This window comes from Rhineura floridana, chromosome 12 (assembly GCF_030035675.1).
Source record: "Rhineura floridana isolate rRhiFlo1 chromosome 12, rRhiFlo1.hap2, whole genome shotgun sequence".
Lineage (NCBI taxonomy): Eukaryota > Metazoa > Chordata > Lepidosauria > Squamata > Rhineuridae > Rhineura > Rhineura floridana.
This window is the reverse complement of record NC_084491.1, coordinates 41476404-41501241: the sequence shown is the minus strand read 5'-3', so window position 1 is coordinate 41501241 and position 24838 is coordinate 41476404. Positions and strand designations below refer to the sequence as shown.

Genomic DNA, 24838 nt, shown 5'->3' with positions numbered 1-24838 from the left:
CTGGGGACTCAAATTCATGTTCTACTTTGCACAGGTCTCTGCCATGCATACAAAACTCTCATCAGGAAGCTGCAAGTGCATAACTATCACGGGCAATTGTCAACCTCCAGCCCAGCTAAATGTATTGCAGATCCATACCCAAGAAGTGACTGCAGTTACCCTGATGTTGAGAGCCTTAAAGGGAGCTAAAATGTTACCTGCATAGTAAGAACAGCTTACAGGGCAGAACTTAAGGCTCAAGAGCAAAAGTGGAGGTGAACAATTAAGTAGCCTGGTGAAGAGGGAGAATGCAAGAGCTCATTTGTGCCTGGTGAAGAGAGAGAATGCAAGGGCTCATTTGTGCCCTTGTACATTTTAATGTCACCTGCACAATTAGCCTGAGAGTCGAAACAAAGGATCATGAGGGCACCAATTTGACCCAGTATAGCATTCTTGCTTTAAAAGCCTCCAGGAGACAAGCAAATCTATGTTTCCAGTTTCAAATTGAAATAATAAATAAATAAATTCTCTCAGTCCTATTCTGTCAAATACTGCTGTCGAAAGTATAACACACATCGTTTGCAGCACATTTATAATGCAAGATCTGTACAGCATGCCTTCATGAACACTTGCTGTTAGCATAAGCAAGGTGCACAGCTTATGACTTAATAATGGCCCCTCTAGAAGAGCTGCTCCGACTACCTTTCCACAGAACACAGAAGTGCACAAGCTAGGTTTCCAACTGTGTCACTGCAAAGAATTGCACCCCAGACTAACAATCCTAACATCTTCTTGTGTATAATCATGAGGTCCAGGAAACCTTGGAGTGAATCTAAAAGGCAGTTTGGTAACAGAGCTGTTAGTTTAGTCTTATCTCCCATCTGAACAGTTCCAAGGCGTGCGAGTGCCATGTGGCACTGATCAGCAAACGGCAGGACTAGATAAATGCTGCAGTTGTACATGCAGCATTGAGACTTCAATCTGCTCCAGGGAGAGCTTGCTGCATTATGCTGGAGAACAAGCTCCCAAGTTTACCTTGCATGACCTGTGCTTCTAGAAGCAGCCTGAAGTGGATTCCTAGATCATGACGTACAATCTCTGCCTCCTTGTTTGATGCAAAGGCAGGGGCTTTCAGACTACTCTAATCATAATAGGGAGACTCTCTCTATGAGGTCTAACATGTGGATGCCAAGTGCAAAAGTTCATCTGGGTGTTAACATGCCCTCTTCACACTGGAAACAATATACAAATAAGGAACTGAGTTTCAAGCAGTTCTGCATGACAAGTATAGGAGTACAGATACAGAAGACTGTCCCCCTTATGAGCAGCCACTTTTCATCAGTGCCAAGGAAGAGTAGTTTCCACCCCACTATTTTTTCAGGATATACAACTACTTGTTTTACTGTAGATGGCGACTGCTGAGATTGCATGTTATACATTTTGTGACCCACCTACAGCCTTAAGATTCAGCTTTTTAAAATTTTAAAATAAAGATAAATCCTACACAAACCTAAGAGAATACAGCTAAAGGCACTGAAACTGTTTCACCTTTTTTTTTTTTTAAAAGATGGCTCACATGTGCTTTAAGAAGGCTGGCTATAATTTCTTTAAACAAGGAACAAGAGCCACAGAATTAATTGCAAAAGGGATGTTATGAAGTCCCTAACAGAACAAAAATAAATACCTGCTGAGCGTTGTAAAGGTATCGATCTCCTTAAAGGCAGGGGATGGGCTAATTTACTTTGAGCTCCTTTCCAGCCATGAAGTGATAATCTTCTCGAGGGGAAGAAGCTTGTTCTTTTTTTACTTGAACACTGCTGGGAAGCCCAGATGGTGGTTCGCCTCCTATTTCCCTGTTCATTCTACCTCCCCCCAGTCTAGGTTTTGCAGAATTAATCTGTGATAACTAATGCCCTCTGCTAGCCAGTTGTTATCACTGTCTGGCTTTAGCAAACTTTGAAAAGAGATGAAGCAATTTCTTTCCACCTTGACTTCTATGCCGGTGTTAAGAGGCTTTCCTTACAATTCTCAAATCTGTCATACTGAGCTGAGATTTAAAACACAAATGCACACACACCTCCCTAGGTTGAGACAGGCAGGCAGGCAGGCAGGCAACAGTCTTTCAGCATGAATTAAGGATTTCGTCCTTGGAAAAACTATGAATCAGATTATGCATACTTTTGATAAGGTAAAATTACAGGGCCTTGTACAACCAGGGAATACTTGTTACGCAATACTGCACATCAAATTCCCCCAAAAAAACCCAAACACAGTGCGTTCCTATGCTTTTATATAATGCTTTATGTATGAGAAACAGAAACATCTATAGCAAACCAGAGCAAAAGATGACCCCTCTTTTTTCAGCTGCAAAATTTTGAAAAACCTTTCATTTAAAGAGAGCAAATGAGTTTAAAAGGGGAGTAATTTCAAGAAAGTGGGTTTGTTTGCTAACAGAAGGCAACTTACTCGGCTTCATTAGGTAGACGTGTGGATCTTTTGTTATTTGGTAATGTGAGCAAGGCAGTAATTGCAAAGAGAGGTGCTGATAAAAGGAAAAAAATGAGTGAGAGAAATAAACCTGACCCACTGCAGGAACTGAATACTGATCACTGATCACCCAGTTCTGACGTCAATGCATGTTACACCGTCCACCAGCAGAAAAGGCTGCCGTGAGCCCTTTCAAAATAATAGTCTCCCGTACCCACTTTCCTTCAAATGACCCAACTGCTGTCAGAACAAGGGGACCGTGCACAGCATCACTCTGATGTTCAAACTGCTCTGCTGGATTTAACCCTCCTGGCCTTTAAAAGAGGCTAACGTGGACTTGAAGAAGCAGGCTGAGAACACACAAGAGAGCAGCAACTCTGTAGGCTCAAAAGTGCTGCAAATAAAAGTCAGGTCCCTCACAGCTTCTTCCTTTCGTAAAAGGGGCCCATTAAAAGACATATACTGTGCCACCACTTGCACAGCACTTGGACGGTTCGTGCTCTTAACGACCACCTTCACAAGCCCCTCAAAATCTAACCAGAAGAATATCTTCTCAGAATAGCCAACAGGACTGCATTCTCTCCCAAGAAGGGCCGTAGCTCAGTGGTAGAGTCTCTGCCTTGCATGCAGAAATCCCAGGTCCAATCCCCAGCAGGACTGGGAGAGACTCCTACCTGAAACCCTGGAGAGCCACTGCCTGTCAGTGTAGACAATACTGAGCTAGATGGACCAATTGCCTGACTCTGTATAAGGCAGCTTCCTCTGTCCCAAAGAATTATTTGCCGTTTTTTCAGTGTGGTGTAGTGGTTAGAGTGTTGGACTACGACCTGGGAGACCAAGGTTCGAATCCTCACACAGCCATGAAGCTCACTAGGTGACCTTGGGCCAGTCACTGCCTCTCAGCCTCAGAGGGAGACAATGGTAAACCCCCTCTGAATACCGCTTACCATGAAAACCCTATTCATAGGGTCGCCATAAGTCGGAATCGACTTGAAGGCAGTCCATTTCCATTTTTTTCAGACACACACCTTGCCCCTCTCTAGAGGAGAATTCTCACAAGAGTCCAGACAACCACTTGCCAATAAACCTACTGCAGTACATATATTAGAGCTTGCTAAGGTCAGTCATCTGAACCATCCACTCTAGTGTTATGAAAATTTTACCCAGCTGATCAGAAATCTGGGGAACGAAGGCGGAGTGTAAAACTGACTGCACAGATGATTATCAATGTAGGAAACGGCTACATGATCCAAAGTGATAAGTCACCATTTGGTACATGGCCCTCTGTATCTACTCAAGACACTGAGCTGTGATTCACTTCCTTGTGGGTATTGATTATCTAGGGGGAAATGTCTGAACAAGCATTAATTGGAGAATACAAAGTCTTTTCAGAAAGGGAAGATTAAATATTTAAAAATAAGATCACTTTTAATTTGGGTATATTCCTTTAGAGAAGTGCAAAGGTTATCTTCAAGCAGACAAGACAGACACAGTATCACAGAGATACAAAATCAGTTGCTTGGATTTCAAGAGGGAGTCCCAAAAACAGTTAAAAAATATTTATCATACATTGAGCAAAAATAGTATGAAATTATGTGGTGATTTACAGTGGCTAAGAAATAAATTCCTGGGGAATAAGCCTGTCAAAGACAACAGGCCAGGATAGCTAAATAGCACCTCCACTTTCAGAGGCAGTGTACCTGTGAATGCCAGGGAGGGCTACTGTCTTCATATCCTACTCGTGAGCTGCCAGGAACCGTCTGGCTAGTCAATGCTGGGAACAGGATGCTGGCTTTGATAGACCTTTGCTCTGATTCTACAGGACTCTTATGAAATATAATTTAAAACAATGGTTGCTAAACTTTTTTCTCCACAGACAACTTGAGAACTGCTGATGGTCTTGGCAGACCACTTAATGCTTTAGTAGACAGCGGGTATGGAGACCGAGGGCTGGATTAAAAACAGAGGCTACAGCCAGGGTCAAATCCCTGCTCTGCCACTTCGGACCTGACACTCTCAGCCTAACCTGCCCCACAGAATCACTGTGAGAATACAAAGTGAAGCCACGCATGACCATGGAAGGAGGGCAGAATAAAAATGTAAGAAACATGTCAAGTAACCAGATGACGTTGTTCACATGCAGTGGAAACTCAGTGCAAGCTTTGAGCCTTTAGGTCACAGTGTCCTAATAACTCAATATCAGTGTTCATTTTTTCAGCACTGAAATCATCAAGGAGGACACAGAGGCCTACAGTACAAGGACCAAAATTCCAAAGGACATGGGCTGCAACAAAGCAAGCATCACCTCTGCTGATAGAGGTGTGAAAAACCGAGATACTCAATTACCATGAGCAGATGGCCCCTAAACTGCCAGAGACGTTCTCATGGCTTGCTGATGAGTTCTTTAAAAAAAAAGACAGATAATACCACCAGGGTCGGTATCAGAGGGCAGCCAGGCTGTGCTCCTCTTAAAGATGGGAGGGTAGCCTCTGTTCCTGACCTTGCAGCAGACTGTGGAGAGGGAGCTCCCAAGCACACACACTCCAATAGTCAGCATGGGCTTCAATAAGCCCACACGCACACCCCAACTACCTCTCCCATCCCTGTGAATGACATGCGCACTGTGCATGCCTGCCTGCCATCAACAAAGATGGTGGTGGAGGCTTCCCTAATAGGCTGATGCTCCCACCACTATCTTGGTTGACAGCAAGCATGCATGTATGTCATTCACAGGGATGGGAGAGGTAGGTGGGCTGGCTTATAAGCCCTGCGCTGCCTGCATGGGGGGGGCTACAGCGCCAAGGCCCCAGGACAGGCTGGTGCTGAAGGGCCCACTCATGCCTGGTGCTGGCCCTGAACACTACAAGAACAACTCCAGTTGATAAAGTGATTCTACTTGCAGAATGAAGTAGGAAGGGTTCTTGTCACAACATGAAATACTCAAGTTCGTCAGCAGAAAGAAGTTTCACATCCATCCTTTTACTGTGTAGCTTTTCTGTCCTTCACTCCTTCCTTTCCTGCCCTAAGAGATTCTCAAGAGGAGATCTGGAAGGATTTTCCCACAAGATGCAGTAACGGCCACCAGCTTCGATGGCTTTAAAAGAAGATTAGACAAATTCATGGAGGACAGGGCTATCAATGGCTACTAGCCATGATGGCTGTGCTCTGCCACCCTAGTCAGAGGCAGCATGCTTCTGAAAACCAGTTGCTGGAAGCCTCAGGAGGGGAGAGTGTTCTTGCACTCGGGTCCTGCTTGCGGGCTTCCCCCAGGCACCTGGTTGGCCACTGTGAGAACAGGATGCTGGACTAGATGGGCCACTGGCCTGATCCAGCAGGCTCTTCTTATGTTCTTATCCCCATTTTTCGTAGCACAGTAAATTAGGTAGTGTGAGGAACTGAACACTTTCCCATTTCCCAACTTCTTCTTTACAATGTATATTTCTGGTAATACTGGGGAGGAAGAAATATCAGAGATGTTTTAAGGAGACAGTTTAGTACAAAATAGTTCACATAATTATTTTGTATGCAAGCGATCCATTTGTTTTAGAGGTGCAAGAGCAAATGGACTTCGCTGACTTCCCTGCAAAACAAAATCTCATTCTAATATACCCTTAACAAACCACTGGTGTTATTTTTACCTTCCTCTTTTTTTTTTTTTTTTTTTTGCATGGATTTCACTAAACTATGGCTTAACATGTGTTCCATTTCCATGCCCAATGGATTGACTACAAAGGATCTACTGATTTATTATTACTATTATTTACCCACCCTTCACCCAGAGGTCTCAGGGAGAGTTACAGTTTTAAAACACATAATTAAAACAGTTAAACACAACCTAATCAACATCACAGAAAATAGGGTGGATCCTAAAAATAGGCATCTCAGGTGTCGAAGGCGGCCAGGGTACAGAGGTGCGTCTGCAGCATGTGTCAAACGTCGTACAATGAAGTTGCCAGACATACCTCAGTGGCGAGGGAGTTCCACAGCTTAAGGACTGCCACAAGAATGCCCTCGTCCAGGCCACCCCCCCTGAGCTTCCCAGAGCGGTAGAACTACCAAAAGGGCCCCCTCTGCTGATCTCAACACCCAAGAGTAATCTGGGTGGTGCATTTTGGTCCCAGTTGAAGTTTCCAAGTCGTCTTTAAGGGCAGCCCCACATAGAGCGCATTGCAATAATCCAGTCTGGAAGTTACCCGAGCATGGAGCACTGTGGCCAAGTCTTCTCTGTCCCAAAGGGGCCGAAGCTACAAAAAGGCACTGAGGCCACCTGAACCTCCAGTGACAGTGCCGGATCAAGGAGTTACCCCCAAGCTGGAAAGGTCTGCAGCAACCGCATCCAGAACAGGCCATCTTCCCACCTCGTGGACATGAGAACTGTGGACACACAACTATCTTTTCAGGATTCAGGCTCAGTTTATTGGCCCACATCCAGCCCATCACTGCCTCCAAGCACCTCAACTGCCTCTCTTGATTAGATGGGACAGATAGGTAGAGCTGGGTGTCATCTGCCTATTGATGGCACCTCACTCCAAATCTCCTGATGACAGCTCCCAGCGGTTTCAGATAGATGTTAAATAGCATTGGGGACAAGATGGAACCCTGCAGAACACCACAGGATAATTCCCACGGTGCTGAACAGTAGACTCCCATAACTACTTTTTGGAAGTGGCTCTGGAGGTAGGAGCGGAATCACTGAAGCACAGTGCCCCCAACCTCCACCTTCTTGAGACATTTTAGAAGGATACCGTGGTCAGCAGTAACAAAAGCAGCTGAGAGATCAAAGTGAATGAGCGGGGTTACATTTCCCCTATCTCTGTCCTGAAGGATGTCATCAACCAGTGCGACCAAGGCAGCTTCAGTGCCAAGGCCAGGCCTGAAGCCAGACTGGAACATATCTAAGTAATTAGTTTCCTCTAAGCATGCTTGAAGCTGGACCACCACCACCTTCTCAAGCACCTCGCTCCAAAAAGGATTATTTGCCACTGGGCTATAGCTGTTTAATGCTTCTGGGTCCAGAGAGGTTCTCCTTCAAAGCAGATGGTACCTCCCCCTCTTCCAGTGAAGCATTAATCACTCCTTGGACCCAGTCAGTCAGTCCCCTATGGCCAGTTCTCAGCAGCCAGGATGGGCAAGGGTCAAGCAAGCAGGTGGTGGGCCATACTTCTTCAAGCAGCTTGTCCACATGCTCAGGCTGCAATAATTGAAACTGATCCAGTACAGGTGGAACAGACAGTGCTTTGGATGCCTCCGTTGGACTTGCAAGTTCTAAGCCCATGGGTTGCCAAATTTAAAGAAATCTCCCTTAAAACATGGAAGCAATTTTTAATGAAACAAGGATATTTTCCATGACACACACATTCACCGCAGCAGCACAAGTATATGAGCTACTGCAGCCTTTCCCAACCTGGTGCCCTCCAGATGTTTTCGACTACAACTCCCATCAGCCCCAGCCAGCACATCTGGAGGGCACCAGATTGGGGGAGGCTGGGCTATTGTATCATTACCCTCCTGTATGCAGTGCTAGCGTTTGATGCCAGCACTGTGCATCTTCCAGAGTGATTTTTAATTTCATGGGGATTTGTTTTTAACATGCTAACTTTACTGCCAACTTTTTCCTTAAAGCAGCTGCTCTTCTTTCCCTGTCATCTATCCCTTCGTAAGAAGATGCTAACAAGTCTTAAACAGCCATTATTCCCTCCTTCTTGGAGCTAAACACCATCTGGAGAACTTGCCAGACATCTTTTATTCCAAGAATTCTACTGCTCTATAGAACTCACAGCAGCTTAAAAATGAGTGTCCCTCATTTTTGAAATTCTGGTCTGGCAATCCAAGGATCCTTAGTATTATACGGAGGCAAAAGAAAATTATCTATTGCAAAGAACATCTGCTGTGTCTAAATTTGTAATTAAAATTAAATCAAGCATGCTAAAATAATCCAGAGTTACCATTTTGAGCTTTCTTTATACTGAAGAATTATTTGATTAAATTTGATTGTAACCTGCGCATCTGGCAGTGCTAGCAAGTTGTCATGACACTACAAAAATTCATAAAACCCTACAAAATTACTGCCATTTCCCCAAGAAAGACATACAGTACAAGTGGGGGCTATTTCTGGGAAGAACTTAATGTCAAAATCCTGCATCACCCACAATGCAAGACAGGCAAATCAGGCAATCCTCTCTCCACTTTCTCCAGGGTTGCCATGGGATGTTTGCAAAGGTCACTTGGAGGAGAGAAGGATTCGTTCCCCAGGCATTAGGATGAAAGGGGAAAAAGTATTTTGGGGTACCTGCTATTTTAATATTCATGTTGTTATCAAGCAGGAGGTTTTCAGCTTTGAGGTCACGGTGCACAATCTTACGGCTGTGACAGTATTCAACAGCGGAGAGGATTTGCCAGAATTTGCGCCTGGCCTCAGACTCACTCAAATGGCCATGGTTAGCAAGGTAATCTGTGGAAAGAAAGATGAGTTTCAAAGGGTTAATCATATTGGAAAAAAACATCTTCAGGCTTTCTGACATGCATCACAGGTAGATAAAGGAAGCTGTGTGACATTCTCTTTCCCAGGTTAATTGGTAAACCATCATGTGGTGGTTGCCCATGATGTGATGTAACATTTCTGCTCCTAGGTTTGGTCACTAGGAGGAAACCTTGAATGTTCTTGTTCATAGCCTCTGGATGTGACAAGGACAAAAAACAGTAAATTCAGCATCTACTGGAGAGTCAACATTTCACCCTTCCTTCATAGTACATTCTGTACTGACTGTTTACTAGAGAAAACAAAGGTGTTGTCTTTGCCTGGGGCCTACCTTGAGTTTCTTATATATGGCACAAAGAGAGTGGGGAGGGAGACTGAACCAGTGATTTCCTTAATTTAAAAAAAGAAATGAACCGCAAAAGCATGCAGCTTTGTTGGTCCCAAGGAAAATAATAAAGACAGCAATCTTTCTTATATTTCCTTTCCCAATATTCTGAAATAAATGACATCTATTATGGTCAAAGCAGAGTTGAAAAATGCTACAGATTCCTAGGATCCAATTTCCTAGGCATCCAGATGATCTCAGTGATAGGGACCAATAATTTTCATGAAGATCAGCTGACCAAACAAAAGTTGTGAATATTTGGATGTATCTTGACTGGAAAAATACACCCTCCACATAAAACACGAGTCCGGAAGAAGAACTTTGCACGTGAAACTCCTCCCAAAGGTGCACATGGTTGCTGACAGTATACTTCTTGCCGAGTGCAGAAAAGCCTATTCAACTCTTGCTCTGCCTCAAATCGCTGGGGGTGAGGTGGGGGTTACAGCTGATTCAAAATGTAATCCTGTTCTTCACTCCACTGGAACAAATGGCAACATTGCTAATTAACAAAAAGTGGGACGTGAAGACAGATGCTTCTCCCCGTCTCCTCCTGGAAAGGACAGCGCCTTCAAAGCCAAGACCCCTGCTGAAAGCAGGAGCTGGCAAAGTCAGGCCTGTGGCCATATCAGGCCCACAAAGGTTTTCACCCCAGAATTCTTCTCTTTGTCTCCCCTGGCCCCACCTACCCACCCACAAAGCAAGCTGACATATGAAACACGGTTGGGAAGAGCAGGAAGGAGAAGGCGAAGAGCCAATACAGTACGTTGATTAAGAGGTTTATAATGAGAAGTTTATTTTAGCCACTTTTTTTTAAAAAGGGAGGATCAATAATGATAAACTATAAATTCATATTCCTGCGTAACGGTTTTGGACCAGGGATTTGGAGGAAAGCTGCATCTATCTGAATCTGCCTGGGCCTTGGGACCGGCCTCAGAGGCCCTGCCGTCAAGACCCATTAGACTGGTGAGCACACAAGACAAGGGCCCTTTAGGTACAATTCTCTCTCTAGGATGATTGTGTATGGCTCCTACTATCTACTGGTTTTTAAACTGACCCTAATTTTAAAAAAAGTCTTCACACAGCTTTTTAATAGGCGGTAATCTGTATTGTTTTAACTGCCTCTGTTTCAGGTCATAAAGTTTTAGTTTTATATTGTGGTTTTATTGAAGCGGTGTCTTATGGTTTTGATGTAAGCTACATTGGGAAGGGATTTGCCCTGAAAGAAAGCACAGAATTTCTGAAACACACAAACAATATTTCTGCTCAAGAGATGCAGGCATGCCAGCTACAGATTTAAGGGTATATTAATCTAACAGAGTATATTAATCTTGCTAGAGTGTAACACAATTTATTTCCTCGGAGAAGAGGAGAAAATTACCTAAGAAACTGCATGAATCAATAGCAATAAACACCTACACATCAAAACTGATTTTATCCAAGTGCATCTTGGATGTTGACCATATTCTCTACTCTGGATACACAATCTACTCTGGGTATACATGTTTAGATGGAATATAAAATATATCATTCATCCCCCCCCCAATAGTATCCGCAATAACATAGTTAGCAGGATTTCTGCACAAATAATAAGATGAAATTCAAGACAAAAATGAAAAGCAACTCATCAGCCTGCTAACAGACCGCCAATATGCTCACTACTACCATAGTTATGTCTCTGAAAAATGGACTGCCTTCAAGTCGATTCTGACTTATGGGCAACCCTATGAATAAGGTTTCCATGGTAAGCAGTATTTGGAGGTGGTTTACCATTGCCTTCCTCTGGGGCTGAGAGGCAATGACTGGCCCAAGGTCACCCAGCGAGCTTCATGGCTGTGTGGGGATTCAAACCCTGGTCTCTCAGATCGTAGTCCAACACCTTAACCACTACACCACACTGGCTCTCTAGTTATGCCTTTATTTAGCCACAAATTGCTAATCCAACAGCATATATGGTCTTGAAGTGGGAGAGGTCTTCCTTTTCTTACCAAAAATGAAAAGCAAAAAGTGTAGACTTTCTTCCTCTCCTGCCCCTGTGCACCCCCCAAATCTGTTTGAGGGGTTTCCCCAACCTTCCAGAGCAGATTCGGGGAGGAGAGAGGGGAAAGTCCCACTGCGCTAGCAGACATCTCTGCCCTGACAAGACAGGTTAGTTATATACCACCCAAAGGCAGCAACCTAATATATTTTCTTTCCAGATTCAGTATTCTGGAAAAAAAAGACATCTTTAAGGTTCAAACAGGGCTTGATGTCCACATCTACTTATGCAACTACTAAACAACTTATGCATGCTTTATTTCATCTTATTTCATTTTGGCATTACCATGCCATGACAAAACTTGTTTTAGATCTGTCATGTACTCCTATGCAGTACAGCATGCTTGGAACAATTAAGCAAACCTCATGACAGCAACTGGTACTCAAAGGCACACACACCCATCATGACTAATAGCCACTGATAGCCTTATCCTCTGCAAAACTGTCTAATCCCCTTTTAAAGCTGCCTACGTTGGTGGCCATAACCGCATCTTGTTATAGAATTTGTGGTAGCAAATTCCATCACATTTACCTGTGGAGCAAAGTACTTTCTTTTGGTATGTCCTGAATCTTCCACCGTGCGGCTTCTTTGGATGACCCCAGGTTCTAGTATAATGAGAGAAGGCCCTAGCCATTCTTGCTTACTAACTGATGACTGAAATGCTTTAAGATGCTACAGATGATGGACAAAGGTTGTAATCCCCACACTGCTGGAGGGGAAATTTAGACGCAAAGAAAAACAACACTCTACATCTTGGAACATGCATAATGAAACTTAATACACAGGGAGAAGGAACAAACGTTTTCCTCTGGCAGTACTTCAGAAACACAAAAAAAAGTCAAAAGAACAAACAGTACCAGCTAAACTGTTTGTTTATGGTAAAGAATATATTGAGGGGGACTGAGCTGGTAAAGAACCCCTGGCTGGAATCCACCCCAATCTGCTTGCTATACAATAGTTGCACTGGACTTTACTGTGTCTACCTCAAAGTAGGTTGCTTGTGAATTAGAAGGCAAGAGAGCGAGTGAGCAGTATTTGTCACTTGAAAAGAATCTTTACCGAGTGTGTGGTTGTTATGCTAGCTTGATATCAGCATATACAAAAGTGGAATTCTGATCTTTCGGCACAAGTCCTCAGAGTATTTCTCTGGTGGACATTTAGATTTCTCATACGCATATATTTAAATAGTAACAATGACAATGACTACATTAGACTGGAATCTTGCTTTGTTTGCTGGAGAAAATCTGACAGGGATTTTCCAGTATGTCAAACTTTCACTATTCCTGTAGCCAAAGCAGCTAGCATTAGCTAGCAGCTCAATATCTGTACTCTGTTGGCCCTGGAAGCAGGCTACATAGAAAGTGGTTGCCTTCCGCTAACAGGATAGCTAATTCATCCAAACTTCTTCTTCTTGTTATCTCCCTTCAAGTCAATTATGACTTATGGCAACCCTATGAATCAGTGACCTCCAAGAGCATCTGTCATAAACCACCCTGTTCAGACCTTGTAAGTACAGGTCTGTGGCTTCCTTTGTGGAATCAATCCATCTCTTGTTTGGTCTTCCTCCCTTCTGTTTTTCCCAGCATTATTGTCTTTTCTAGTGAATCATGTCTTCTCATGATGTGTCCAAAGTATGATAACCTCAGTTTCATCATTTTAGCTTCTAGTGATAGTTCTGGTTTAATCTGTTCTTTATTTGTCTTTTTCACAGTCCATGGTATCCGCAAAGCTCTCCTCCAGCACCACATTTCAAATGAGTTGATTCTTCTCTTATATGCTTTTTTCACTCTCCAACTTCTTGAAGCAATGCAAACGTTCTCTTCCCAGTCTCTCTCAAGCTTATGGCATTCCTGTACCATCCTGCAGCACAGCCTTTACTTAATTGGGTTTTTTCTACAGATATGCATATTTATTCAAGTGGAATACATTGAGTTGTTTCCAGTGTTAGTCATACTCTGAATAGACCCATTACAATTAATGGGCAATTAAAAGTTAGTTGGATGCAATCCTAAACTAGTATTTCATTCACACATCATAGTAGTGGAACTGTTAGAAAAAGGGGGACTAATTGAGAGTAACATCTACCTCAAAGATATATAGAACGTGCCGAGCTTCAGTATATAATTTTATTTTAAGAGTTTACAAAAGACACAGATCCCCTTTTAGAATCCCATTATCATAAACACTTCATGAATGAATAAGTGCATTTCTACTTTCATCTCGATTTACATTAGAATACATTACAATAATCAATCCAGGTTGGAGATGAGTGTGTGGTACAAGAAGGAAAGATAGACACTCTTTGGTAACAATTACATAAGGAGATTTCATAAACATCTTAAAATTAGGGCAGTTCTAAGAGGCTGCAATGGGAACTCTTAGCCGGTGTGGGGGAGAAGAGAGGGGAGGCAATGCTGAGATATTCCACAGCACGTTTTTTAGGCTGTTCACTGTTGATGTGATGGACTAGAAGAAAAAGGTATTCATGGGTTTGTTTGTTTATTTATTTTTGTTATTTAACTTATTTATACACCACATTTTCCACAAATACATATGTGCTCAAAGCGGTTCACACAAACGAACAGTCCAAACGCTGTTAACACAACAATACATTTATTATGTATAATCACAACAACATTAAAAAAGCATATATACAGTCAGTTGCAGACTCTCACTCTGAAGGCATCTGGCAACTTTCTATCATTCAGTTCACTGCACAGGCTCTCACCCTGCGCAGGAACTACACATGTGCCTTATGACCTCCCCAGTACCAATTGTCTCTAGATTGTTTTAAAAAAATAGAAGGGGTAGCTCCCTCGGGACTCTCTAAGGGGCTCCACAAGCAATGGCTCCCTTTAGTCTCACCCCTTTGGTGGCAGAGCCACCACCCAAGGGCAGCTGGGCTTTTATGCCCCCTAACCCAGCTAGGAGCTGATGCAAGAGGCTGCAAGATTGACTACAGCCTCTCTCTGGATTCAGGGTGAGGGTCCCAGTTCTTGTAGTAGTTACCAGGGACTTCAGCTGTCTTGAGAGACAGCAACCCAGAGAGGAGGAACAAGCAAGCACCCAGATGCTCAAGTACTCACTCCCAGGGCAGGTCTTCTGCAGTCCCCCAGTGCTGCAGCTGTTCCCCATTAGCCTTATTGATGTACTATTTGTGATTTACATAAAAAAATCCATGAGTTGTTGCTTATTGGCAACCTAAAATAGTTGATATACAAGGGAACTTAAACCTCAAACTTAAGACATCTCTCTCTCACCATTGATGCTCATGTGGTATATTAACAGCAAAGAGCCTTGCTGCTCCCTTTGGCTTACCTGTAGAGATTGCCAGAAGTATTTTATTGAACTGACACAATCAGACAGCCTTCTGCAAAAGGAAGCAAGTCAGGAGTCCTTCACTGATGAAGTTTATGCAGCAACCTCCTGGCAAGATGAGTGACATGATGGTGGCTTCAGATTTGAATTAATGAAATTTGTCTGCATACATAGTGAAGTACACTTTGAATTTAAGAAGTGGTTTTTATAAATATGGTAATTATTTTAAATTGCTTTTGAAAACATTTTGGAAAAATGTATCACCTGCACACTTTTGGTATGGAAATATTTAGCTAACTAGACCAGGGCATTCTAGGTTGAAAAATAAACTTTTGTAAGAAGTACTGTATAAACACACTGCTCTGATACTGGCAAGCTACTAATACCAAGAATTATAATTTCCGTATACAAAACGTCAGATGAATTCACATGAAAAGCATTTGCTTTTGATGTAAATGAAAGGAGATGATGTACAGATAGATGCAAGCCCTGCTTCTGTTAATAATCTCACTGTAAGATATGATTAATGGTTTTACTTGCAGACTACAGTCAAACCGGTTATGTAATTGCAACAGACCAAACAGAGTTGGCCTAGAAAATTTAATTTCCCAATAGCCACAGGTTTGGGAAACCTCTAACTAAGCAGACCAATTCTGACAGGGATTAGCTCATTGACATGCTGTCAGATAAGCATCATTCCCCACACCTTCACATTTTTTTTTGCTTATTATGTCTTTTTTCATTCTCCAGATACGTTACAAAGACCACCTGATTTGTCAGGCACAAGCTTGACATCAGGGGATGCAAAAGCCAGGAAATTAATTGTGAGGTCTACTTTTCCGCCAAGTGTTGCATCCATAATTTTTCACTAAAACCCATCAATTCTACTTCAATATTAGATGAACATCAGTTCCCCAAATTCCTGTTCTTGAGCTCATTAACTGTCTATGTCAAGCTCCAGGGCTATGCCTGAGGCAGTGAAAACCCTACCAGGAAGAACAAAGGCTTTGTAAGAGGATCTACTATCAAGCCACTATCTGCCCCTCTTTAGAAGGTGAGGAGCCTGGCCTTCCTCTAGACCAGCCTTTCCAAATCTTTGGGTCCCCAGTTGTTGTTGGACCACACCTCCCATCAGCCCCAGCCAGCATGGTCAATGGTAAGGGATGATGGGAATTGTAGTCCAGCAACATCTGGGGTTGGGAAAGACTGCTATAGACTGAAACCTTCAATAAGCACATACAGCACTTTAAACAACAATGCTTGGCCCATTTCTACAATTTCCAGAAGGGGAGCTGTGTTAGTCTGCAGCAAGAAAAACAACCGTCGTGTATACCTTAAAGGATGATAAATGTTATTACTGTCTAAGCTCTCATGGACTAGAGCCCATGCAGTAAAATTTGTTAGCTTTTAAGGTGCCACAAGACTATTTGTTGTTGTTTCCTACACATGGATGTACTTAAGCACTTTGGCCTATTCTTGTCCTGTAAGTGACTGAAATGAGTTGTGTGTGGCAGGGGTGTCACTGTCTGCACTAGCCTGCCTTTGCACAGCTTCAGCTAGTGCACCAGCTCACCCTTCCCTGGAGAAGGCAGGTTGGAAATGGACTGCCTCTGTCGATCCCGACTTTTGGCGACCCTATGAATAGGGTTTTCGTGGTAAGCAGTATTCAGAGGTGGTTGACCATTGCCTTCCTCTGAGGCTGAGAAGCAGTGACCAGCCCAAGGTCACCCAGTGAGCTTCATAGCTGCGTGGGGATTTGAACCCTGGTCCCCCAGGTTGTAGTCCAACACTCAAACCACTACACCACACTGGCTCTAGGCAGGTTAGCTCAGGTCATTATTATGCATGGCTTCTTTGCATCGAGGCTCAAGTATTGTAACATGCACTGTATGGGGCTACCCTTAGAATGGTGCAAAATGAGGGTGCCAGAGCAGAATTTGGGACCCATTATACAAAGCATAATGCTCCAGTTTTGTTTAATTTGCAGTGGTTACTAGTACATTTCCAGGTACAATTCAAAGTGCTGGTTATTACCAAGTAAACTCAACATCAGGCCTAGGGGCCAAATGCAACCCTCCAGGCCTCTCTATTTGGCCTCTGGAACTCTCCACTGGACACACCCTCACTGGCTCTGCTTTGCAACCCAAATATTTTTACCTGGCTGGAAGGTGTCCTTGTACTGAAAATGCCTCTTGCTTATCTGGATGGAGGGGGGTGTATGAATGCGTGTAGAAAATAGACTACTGCACAAAAGTAGGATGTACATTAATGGCTCCGCCCCCCACTGTCATGTGGCCCCCAGAAGGACATGCGGCTCTCAGGCTAAAAATGGTTTCCCATTCAAGTTCTACGTGTTTACCTAAAAAGCTCGAAATGGCTGCCTTCTCCCACATGGACAAGCTTGCTCTCTCTGTTTATCATCTGAAGCCTTCCTCCACATCCCGCTATCATTGAACTGGACAGGATCCAGGGACAGGACCTTCTCTGTAATGGCACCCAGGTTGCAGAATTCCCTCCCATGGGGACCCAATTAGCCCCCTCATTACTGGCATTCATTACTGGCTCTTGAAACCGTTTTGTTCCATTGCATTTCATTAGTTTCTCTCCTCCTCTCTGTGTTGTTCCCATTCTCATTTTATCCTGTTTCATTACTGTAGACAGCTTTCATTTACATTGTGAGCTGCCTTGAGGGTCTTTGTAATTCAGTAATATGAGAGCATTGGTCAGGGTCTGAGTACTTTTGCAAGGCGCTGTATCTGTATCAGAATCATTCAGTTTCAAGCTATGGTCCCTGCTTAAAATCATCAGTATACATTTATTTAGCACCTACCATGCATTAAATGCTACACTGAAGACAGAAATGGCACAATCCCACCCCCATAATCTTACTTGAAGCACAGACAGGAAAAAAGCCAAAACTATCAGTCATGCTGTGATGGAGGCAACATAGTAAAGATGGAAGCCAATTAAAAACTAGACTGACCATTTGCTTTAAGAAACCAAGCTTTCAAAGGCTATCAGTGTTTTCCAGCCTTTCATATTAATCCAAGATAAAATTTCCAGCTGGGATAGAACGGTTGGGTGTTCTTGCATTACAAGTACAACTGAACAGGATTCTAGACAGAATCCAGCTAGAAGGTGACAATGGCAAGAAGCTACAGCTCACCACAGGCATTTTTACATACCGGCTGGACCTTGCACTAACGAGATCTGGAAGGCTGACTGTAAGATAATAATTTAAAGCTGCAGCTTTTCTCTAAGGCTGAGGGCTTGCTTATTAGGGATATTGTAAGACCAAGTGAAAGAACTGATTTACTGACAGATACAGGGCAAGGCAACGTTAAGAGGAAATATATAAAACAAACCCATAACAACCAAGCTGCCCTGGCTCCCAAACTGAGAAGCAGACTCAGGACTCAAAGACTTGGGTTTTGCAGAGAGTTTTATTTTAGAGATTAGCATAGCAATGTAGCATCAAAACATACTAGGCATGGATCAGAATACAGAATAGGAGGTGCATCTAGGCTTCCGGAAGTAATGGAAAGTTGTTGCAACAAAGCTGTCACCCCAAGACATTGAAAATAAAAGAGAGGGCAGCGGGCACTCTACTTGCACGAGCTAAATCTAGCGCTTTCCAGTCTTTGGAAGCAAGGCGGGGGCTTCTCCTGGGAAAACAGGATGACTTCTCAAGTTGTAACCATCTCTTCTCCTGTCCACATGACGTTGGGGAAACTGTCAGCTCTGACTCTGAGAGATTCCCCTTCCTTATCTCTTTGGAATTGTCCAGAAGATTCATTAAGGCCTAGCTGCTCAACAAGTAAGTCTCGGCTAGGTGCCAGTGATAACGACAGACTGCATTCTTCACTCTCTGTCACAGGCGAGAGGGCGGCGGCTGAGGGCTTCCCCGCCAGAAATACTAACAGAAGCACTGGGCACAGGGCTGACAGGGTTTCAAGAAGTCTTTCCTCCATGGTCTCACCAGACCCTTCTCCACCATCTGCAACCTCCTCTCCATTCGCTCAATCCTGCCAAATGTTCTCCACGGGTCCCACGACACAAGCTTAGGCATACACTGAACCTGTGGTCTTCTGAGGGATGGTATATAAGTTATTTAAAAATAAAATAAGTATGCCAATTCAGTGCATAGAGGAAATGTTCTACTTTTAACCAGGTCTCTCTCTCTCTCTCTCTCTCTCTCTCTCTCTCTCTATGTGTGTGTGTGTGTGTGTGTGTGTGTGTGTGTAACAGTACATAAATAATTTTATACAAAAAAAATTATGTGTGAACAAAGCACTTTGTGACCACCCCATTCAACCCAGATGTACAGCAAACTACAAAGGCACAAAGCAAGAGCAGGTAGCTAAACTTTTGTGCTCTCATATTTTGTTACCAGAAGATTCACTGTTATTATGCTTATATTACAGGCACATTTCACCTTCTCCTTAAGTATTGTTTTTTAGGGTAATTCAGCAGAAACTAGAAATCTCCTCAGACCTTAAAACAAAACAACAGCTGGAACAAACATGCCTTTTACTTGAAAGGGAAACAGCTTCCTGGCTGGTTTTCGGCAGCATGTTCCGTATTTGGAGGAGTAAAACAAGCAGGAGAATTGTGTTGCAAAGCACATTGCCTAACCCAGGGTTTCCCAAACAATGGGCTGAGACCCACCAGGGGGGCCTTGGGCCACTTTCAGATGGGTTTCAGTGCTGCAGCCTACCCAGGGCCTCCTCACTTTTCTGCCCTATTTGCTGACATGTCACAGCCTTTTGGTTTCATCAGTGTTAGCATCAACAACTCTTTTGCATGCTGGCTAAAGGTGACTGGGAGACAAAGACGTTTGGTGGGTAGGGAGAGAAGGGTAAGGTCTCCCTTCTGAGGGAGAAGAGCCAGAGATGTTGAAGGAGTTTAGAGAGCAAGGTAAAAGGGTAGTCGTCGTCGTCATCATCATCATCATCATGGAAACAGAGTAAAGATGTTATTGAGAGAAGTAAATGTAAAAACTCAGGAAGGAGGAATGAAAGAAGCTGGTGAGATTTGGGGGGGCAGGTACAAGCTGTGTGAAACGCGAATGGGGGAAGAAATTATGGGAGATGGGTAAAAATACTTTGAGAGGCATGTGAGGGTGGGAAGGGGAAAATATCAAAGAAAAACCTTTCTCCACTGAAAGCCTCTGATTAGACAAATTCTGTCTAAAACAGGGAGACTGAGTCACAACACCTCCAGAGCAAGTGTCTAAACTTGATGAAATCTGAGCTATGGAACTCTTTGCCACAAGGAACATACTGTGCAAAAGCAATTTTCTAAAATGGATTAGAATCTAAGATGGATAAAAATTATTTCAGTAATTGCCAGGTGATTCCAGCTCAAAGGACCACCTTGTTGTAAGCTGCTTTGAGCACAATTTGTTTTGTGGTAAGGTGGCATACAAATAAAATGATGAATGAATGAATGATGCCAAACTCTGCCTCCGTCTACCACCATTTTGTGAGCAGGTCTGCCCTTGAATCACAGTTCTGTGATTGGTGCGCCTCAAAAAGTCTGAGAACCCTTGATCTACCAGAAATGAAGTCTAATGGGAGATCCCAGTAGTTTTTTCTTCCACCAGGTATTTTTAAAGAATGTTTCTGCCAGTATGCTAACAGCGAAGCTGAAGATAGAAGACAGCTGCTCACATCGCCATCCGTGGCATTTTTCATAAGACCAACAGAAAGACTAAGAAAATGCCTCCTGCTTAAGAAATCAAGTACATGCAAAACATGTGGCATGAACAAAACCTCAGGTTGTCCTCAGTGCCTGGGAATCTTTGGTGGTGGTAACCCAACAATTCAATGCTCCAAGCTATCTTCACTGACATAAACCCCTGGATTACGACTATACCAATTTTCATTCTGGTTGTGTTAATGCAGGGTAGGAATGACAGCTTAAAATGTTTAAGGTAGGCTGGATTGATTTAAATCTCTTTCATTTAAATCACAAGCTAAATTGGCAAGAAAAATTGGCTGATTTAAATTGCTGATTTAAAACAAGTTTCTTATTAATTCATACGTTTCCTGAACAATGTTGCAAATCCAACCACTAAACCATATTAATTTGCACCTAACTCACAGAATTATTTGCACTGGTTGTATCCAATGTCACACTAAATTAAAGTCACTTAGCAATATACTTAATCTGCTGGCAAAATATGTTGACTTAGCGGGACACTGTTGCACAAAAGAATGGATAGGCAGGTTGCTGGTAACTCTGCTGCGTAAGAGATTGCACAATCAGTTGTGCTATGAATTTCCACTAGTGCAACTGCTGCAAGAGACTCCTCTGTTGTGAAAAATTAAAACTCACCCACACACTAATGCAACAGCCCTTGCATGAGTGGAAAGAGAACGTTCCATACGGCCCATTGTTTCTTCCTACAACGAGTCTCTGCATCTGTCTACTGTGCTCTACATTTTGCACACTTTCCTATTTTCCTAAAAAAAGAGAAAAGTCAGGTGTTCTGGGATTACAAATTAAAGAAAACTCAGAAGGGGAAGATGTGGTTTCCCCTGATGTAACTTCAAAAAGACATGTAGGAAACTTTTGGTCTCAGCAGCAATAGTATTCTCATTGCTGACTTTCCTGTCATGGGCCAGCGATCAAGATCTATTAGACTTGTCAGCATGAAAGACAGGACCTTTTTAGTAGTGACTCTATGCTTCTAGAATTCTCTCTCTACTGACTTTTAAATGGACCCTAAACACTTTTTAATTCCACATTGTTCTTTAAATATGTGGTCGTCTGTATTGTTCTAACTTCTGCTACTTTAATGTCACAATGTTTAACGTGCATTCCTGAGCAGACCACACAGTGGAGAAAACAAGATAGGAACAAGCCAGAGTCTGTCTTGTTGTGACATATGAAACTGGGTGCATGGCTTTTCTCCAGCCAAAACATGATCAGTAAGCTACAGTTTGTTTTGCTCTTGATTTGTTTGCATAGAAACAAATCATGAGGCTGGGTTGGCATATCATGGCAAGACAGACTCTGGCTTTTTTCCTCTCCTGCGTGGCAAGCTCAGAAGCATGGGAGGAGCAAAGCACTTGTGTGTATTAAACCACAGTTTACTTTAAACTATCGTTTAATGTTGTGTGCAAACCAGGCCATTGTGGCTTTACTGAAACTGTGTATTATGGCTCTGATGTATGCTATCCTGGGAAAATTTTGCCCTAAAAGGTTACCTAATTTTTTGAAACAGAGAAAATTAAAAGGTGGACTTTTCCCTCCAACCGGCACCTATTTTAAATTCAGGCGAACATCTATATCCTCTCCCCAATCTCCACCTTTGCTTTAATTTGAGCCAAAATTTAATAGAACTCAGTCCAGAACTGAGGGCTAGCAGGGCTGAGCTTTCAAACATGTGAAGTAATAAATGGTCTCTGAGAACCTGCCTAGCCATAAGCAGTCTTACTCGGACTCCCTAAAACAGCAGTTTAGAGGCAAATTTCTATTAAAGCACCTGCATCTACTGCAGCCAATGGCAAACAGGAAGTTCATTTCAACACCTTCTCCAATGACTCTGCATCATGGCAAAGAAAAGGTAACTAGAAGGAGGTAAGAGATCCTTCCAGAGATAAAGACCACATCTGGATCATGATTACTTATGGGTAGGCAGATACTCAGGACCATTTATTACTTCACATGTTTGAAAACTCAGCCCTGGTAGTAAAAACATTTTCTGGATCATGATCTGCACAAACTGAATACAGAGAAACCTTCTGAAAAAGCAGGATGCACCTGGCACAATAAATGAAGAGAGTTCAGTTACTGACTTGAGCACACATGGGCATCTTTTTATACAAAGCTAGAAATAGTGACAAATATGCTGCACATCAGAGGCTCCAGGTCACCACCTAGTCACCTGGGGGCAATTTCTGGTTGCTAATGGCAAACCTGCTATTACACTCACGACCTGCTTGTGGCATTCCCAACAGAATGCTGGGCTAGATAAGCCTTTGGGTCTGATCCAGAAGGGCTCTTCATTCATTCATTCACTCAACAAAATTTATACACCACTTGATTGCAACGAAAATTCAAAATTTATAAAAAACACAAAACAAAACAGTAAAATTATCTTACAACGTTATGTCAAGCCTGAGATAGAGCCCACCAATACATTCCACAGGGTTGCAGAAGCAGCAACAGCTTTCCTTTGTGTAGAAACTTACACAAAGCGACCAAAACAAGCAAGCTAGAGGAAGGTATCAGTGGCTGGCCAGAAGCCCAGGGCAGTAGCAAACTTGCTTCAAATATAAAAGGAGCCAACATTTGTAAAAAACTACATGATGCAATGATAACTCCACTGAAGTCAGAGGTAAGTCTCCCAATGATTTGAAACAGATGAGGACTATGTACTTAAGGTTCTCAACAAAAATATGGTTATGCCTGTGAAGTAGAGGTCTTTTTTTGCTTGAATTACAAGGCTTCCGAGATAAATATAAAGAAGTCTCTTTTTATATACATTTACCTCTGAAGCCTTGTCATACAGGGTTTGCCAATAAAAGAAAAATCTTGTAGCAACAGAGTACAACACCATGCAGCTGAGAGTGAAATAAGTACCTATTTCTACTATTCTACATGTTTAATTAGAAAGATAAAATCAAGCAGAAAAGTCACATTAATGCCCTTCTCCATCATGTTCCTCCACTGCTCACATTGAACTTCCAGTTGTTATTAGCAGAAATCAAAGATGCCGCCCATTCTTTTGGGCAACAGCATTCCAGTCTGTACCAGCCATCTCTACCCCCTCGACCCTCCTGTGTGTTCTGGAGCAGGAGAGTAAAAGGAAACATGGTTATTCTTGCCATGGCATACGTTTCAGCTTGTGTTTTTCTGTTTCTTATTACGGTGTTGCTATTATTTTTCTCTCTGTGCTAGAAAGTCTTAAAACCAGAACTTTAAGCTCCTTTATACAGCAGTTATGTAGGTCATATATACCTCTAATATTGCTAACATTGTGCAACATATTTTATACACAATATGCAATATCATATACAGTAATAAGGGTGGAACAATTTCCATTTCTCCACTTTTCTATGGAAATTTCCATTTCTAAAAATGCATTGTTGCATAAAATTAATTAGTGCCATGATGAATAGATACAATAAGTAGTCAAATTGGAAGTTTCTTTCAAAGCTGTAATTAACTTTTTTTTTCAGATGACTATACAGCTAGGAAATATGCATATTATTGGAGTGTGAAGCCCTATTGACAGTGGGACATTTTGCTTTCTTTTTTTTTGACCCCATGCACACTCCAACTGCAGACCACACAGAGAAGCAAATCTGAGGACAGAAATTCTCTGCTCTGAATCTTGGCCAAAAGCAATATGTTCCACTGTCAACAGGGATTCTCACTGCAAATTATGTTCTGAAGTCCATAGTAGCACAACCATAATATTTTTCAGATTCAAAGTTTCATGAGATTGACATACTTAAATAATAATAAGTACCATCATGACCCAAGGGAGTTGAATAAAATCACACAGCAAACAAGTATCGGTTAAATTCTGTTTGGAGTAGTGGGGGAAACGACATAATTGGGAATTCAAATATTCCTTGCCTATTTGTTTCATATACACCCCTTCACGGTTTCCTCATTTCTAAAACTGAATAGCGAAGCTGTGGAATAATTATGGAATTTGCTACCATAAAATATTGTGATGGCCACCAGCTTAGACAGCTTGAAAGGGGATTAGACAAATTCATAGAAGGTAAGGCAATCAATAGCTACTAGCCACAATGGCAATGTTCAGCCTCCACAGTTGGAGGTAGCTTGCTTTTGAATGCCAGTTGCCAAGATTGTAAGCGGTAAAGGGCTAGAGCACTCATATCCTGCTTGTGGGCTTCCTATAGGCATCTCCTTGGACACTGTGAAAAAGGATGCTTGACTCTGGTCTGATCCAGTAGGACTCTTATGGCAGACTTGCTGAGCAAAAGATGTATCTTGAACATGGCAATTTGTAGGAAGATTCTTCTCCAAAGTGAAGTAACCAAACACTGATGGACAGACCTGATGTTACAGGGAGTCTCTTCTGAGGTAGTGTATGTATCAGATGACTAAAGATTAGCAGTGAAGGAATAGGTTAATATCAGTTTCAAAAGTTCAGGTAGAAGAGCTGGAG

At 42.6% G+C, this 24838-nt stretch overlaps 1 protein-coding gene across 2 annotated transcripts in view; it reads right to left on the bottom strand.

The window, feature by feature from the left end:
• The window catches only part of SIK2 (salt inducible kinase 2), an 89124-nt gene that overhangs the window by 34835 nt on the left and 29451 nt on the right, over positions 1–24838 (bottom strand). For both annotated transcript variants that reach the window (XM_061593421.1, XM_061593420.1), the window contains exon 4: positions 8756–8917. In XM_061593421.1, coding sequence (XP_061449405.1) covers positions 8756–8917 — 162 coding nt within the window. The remainder of the gene's footprint in view (positions 1–8755; positions 8918–24838) is intronic.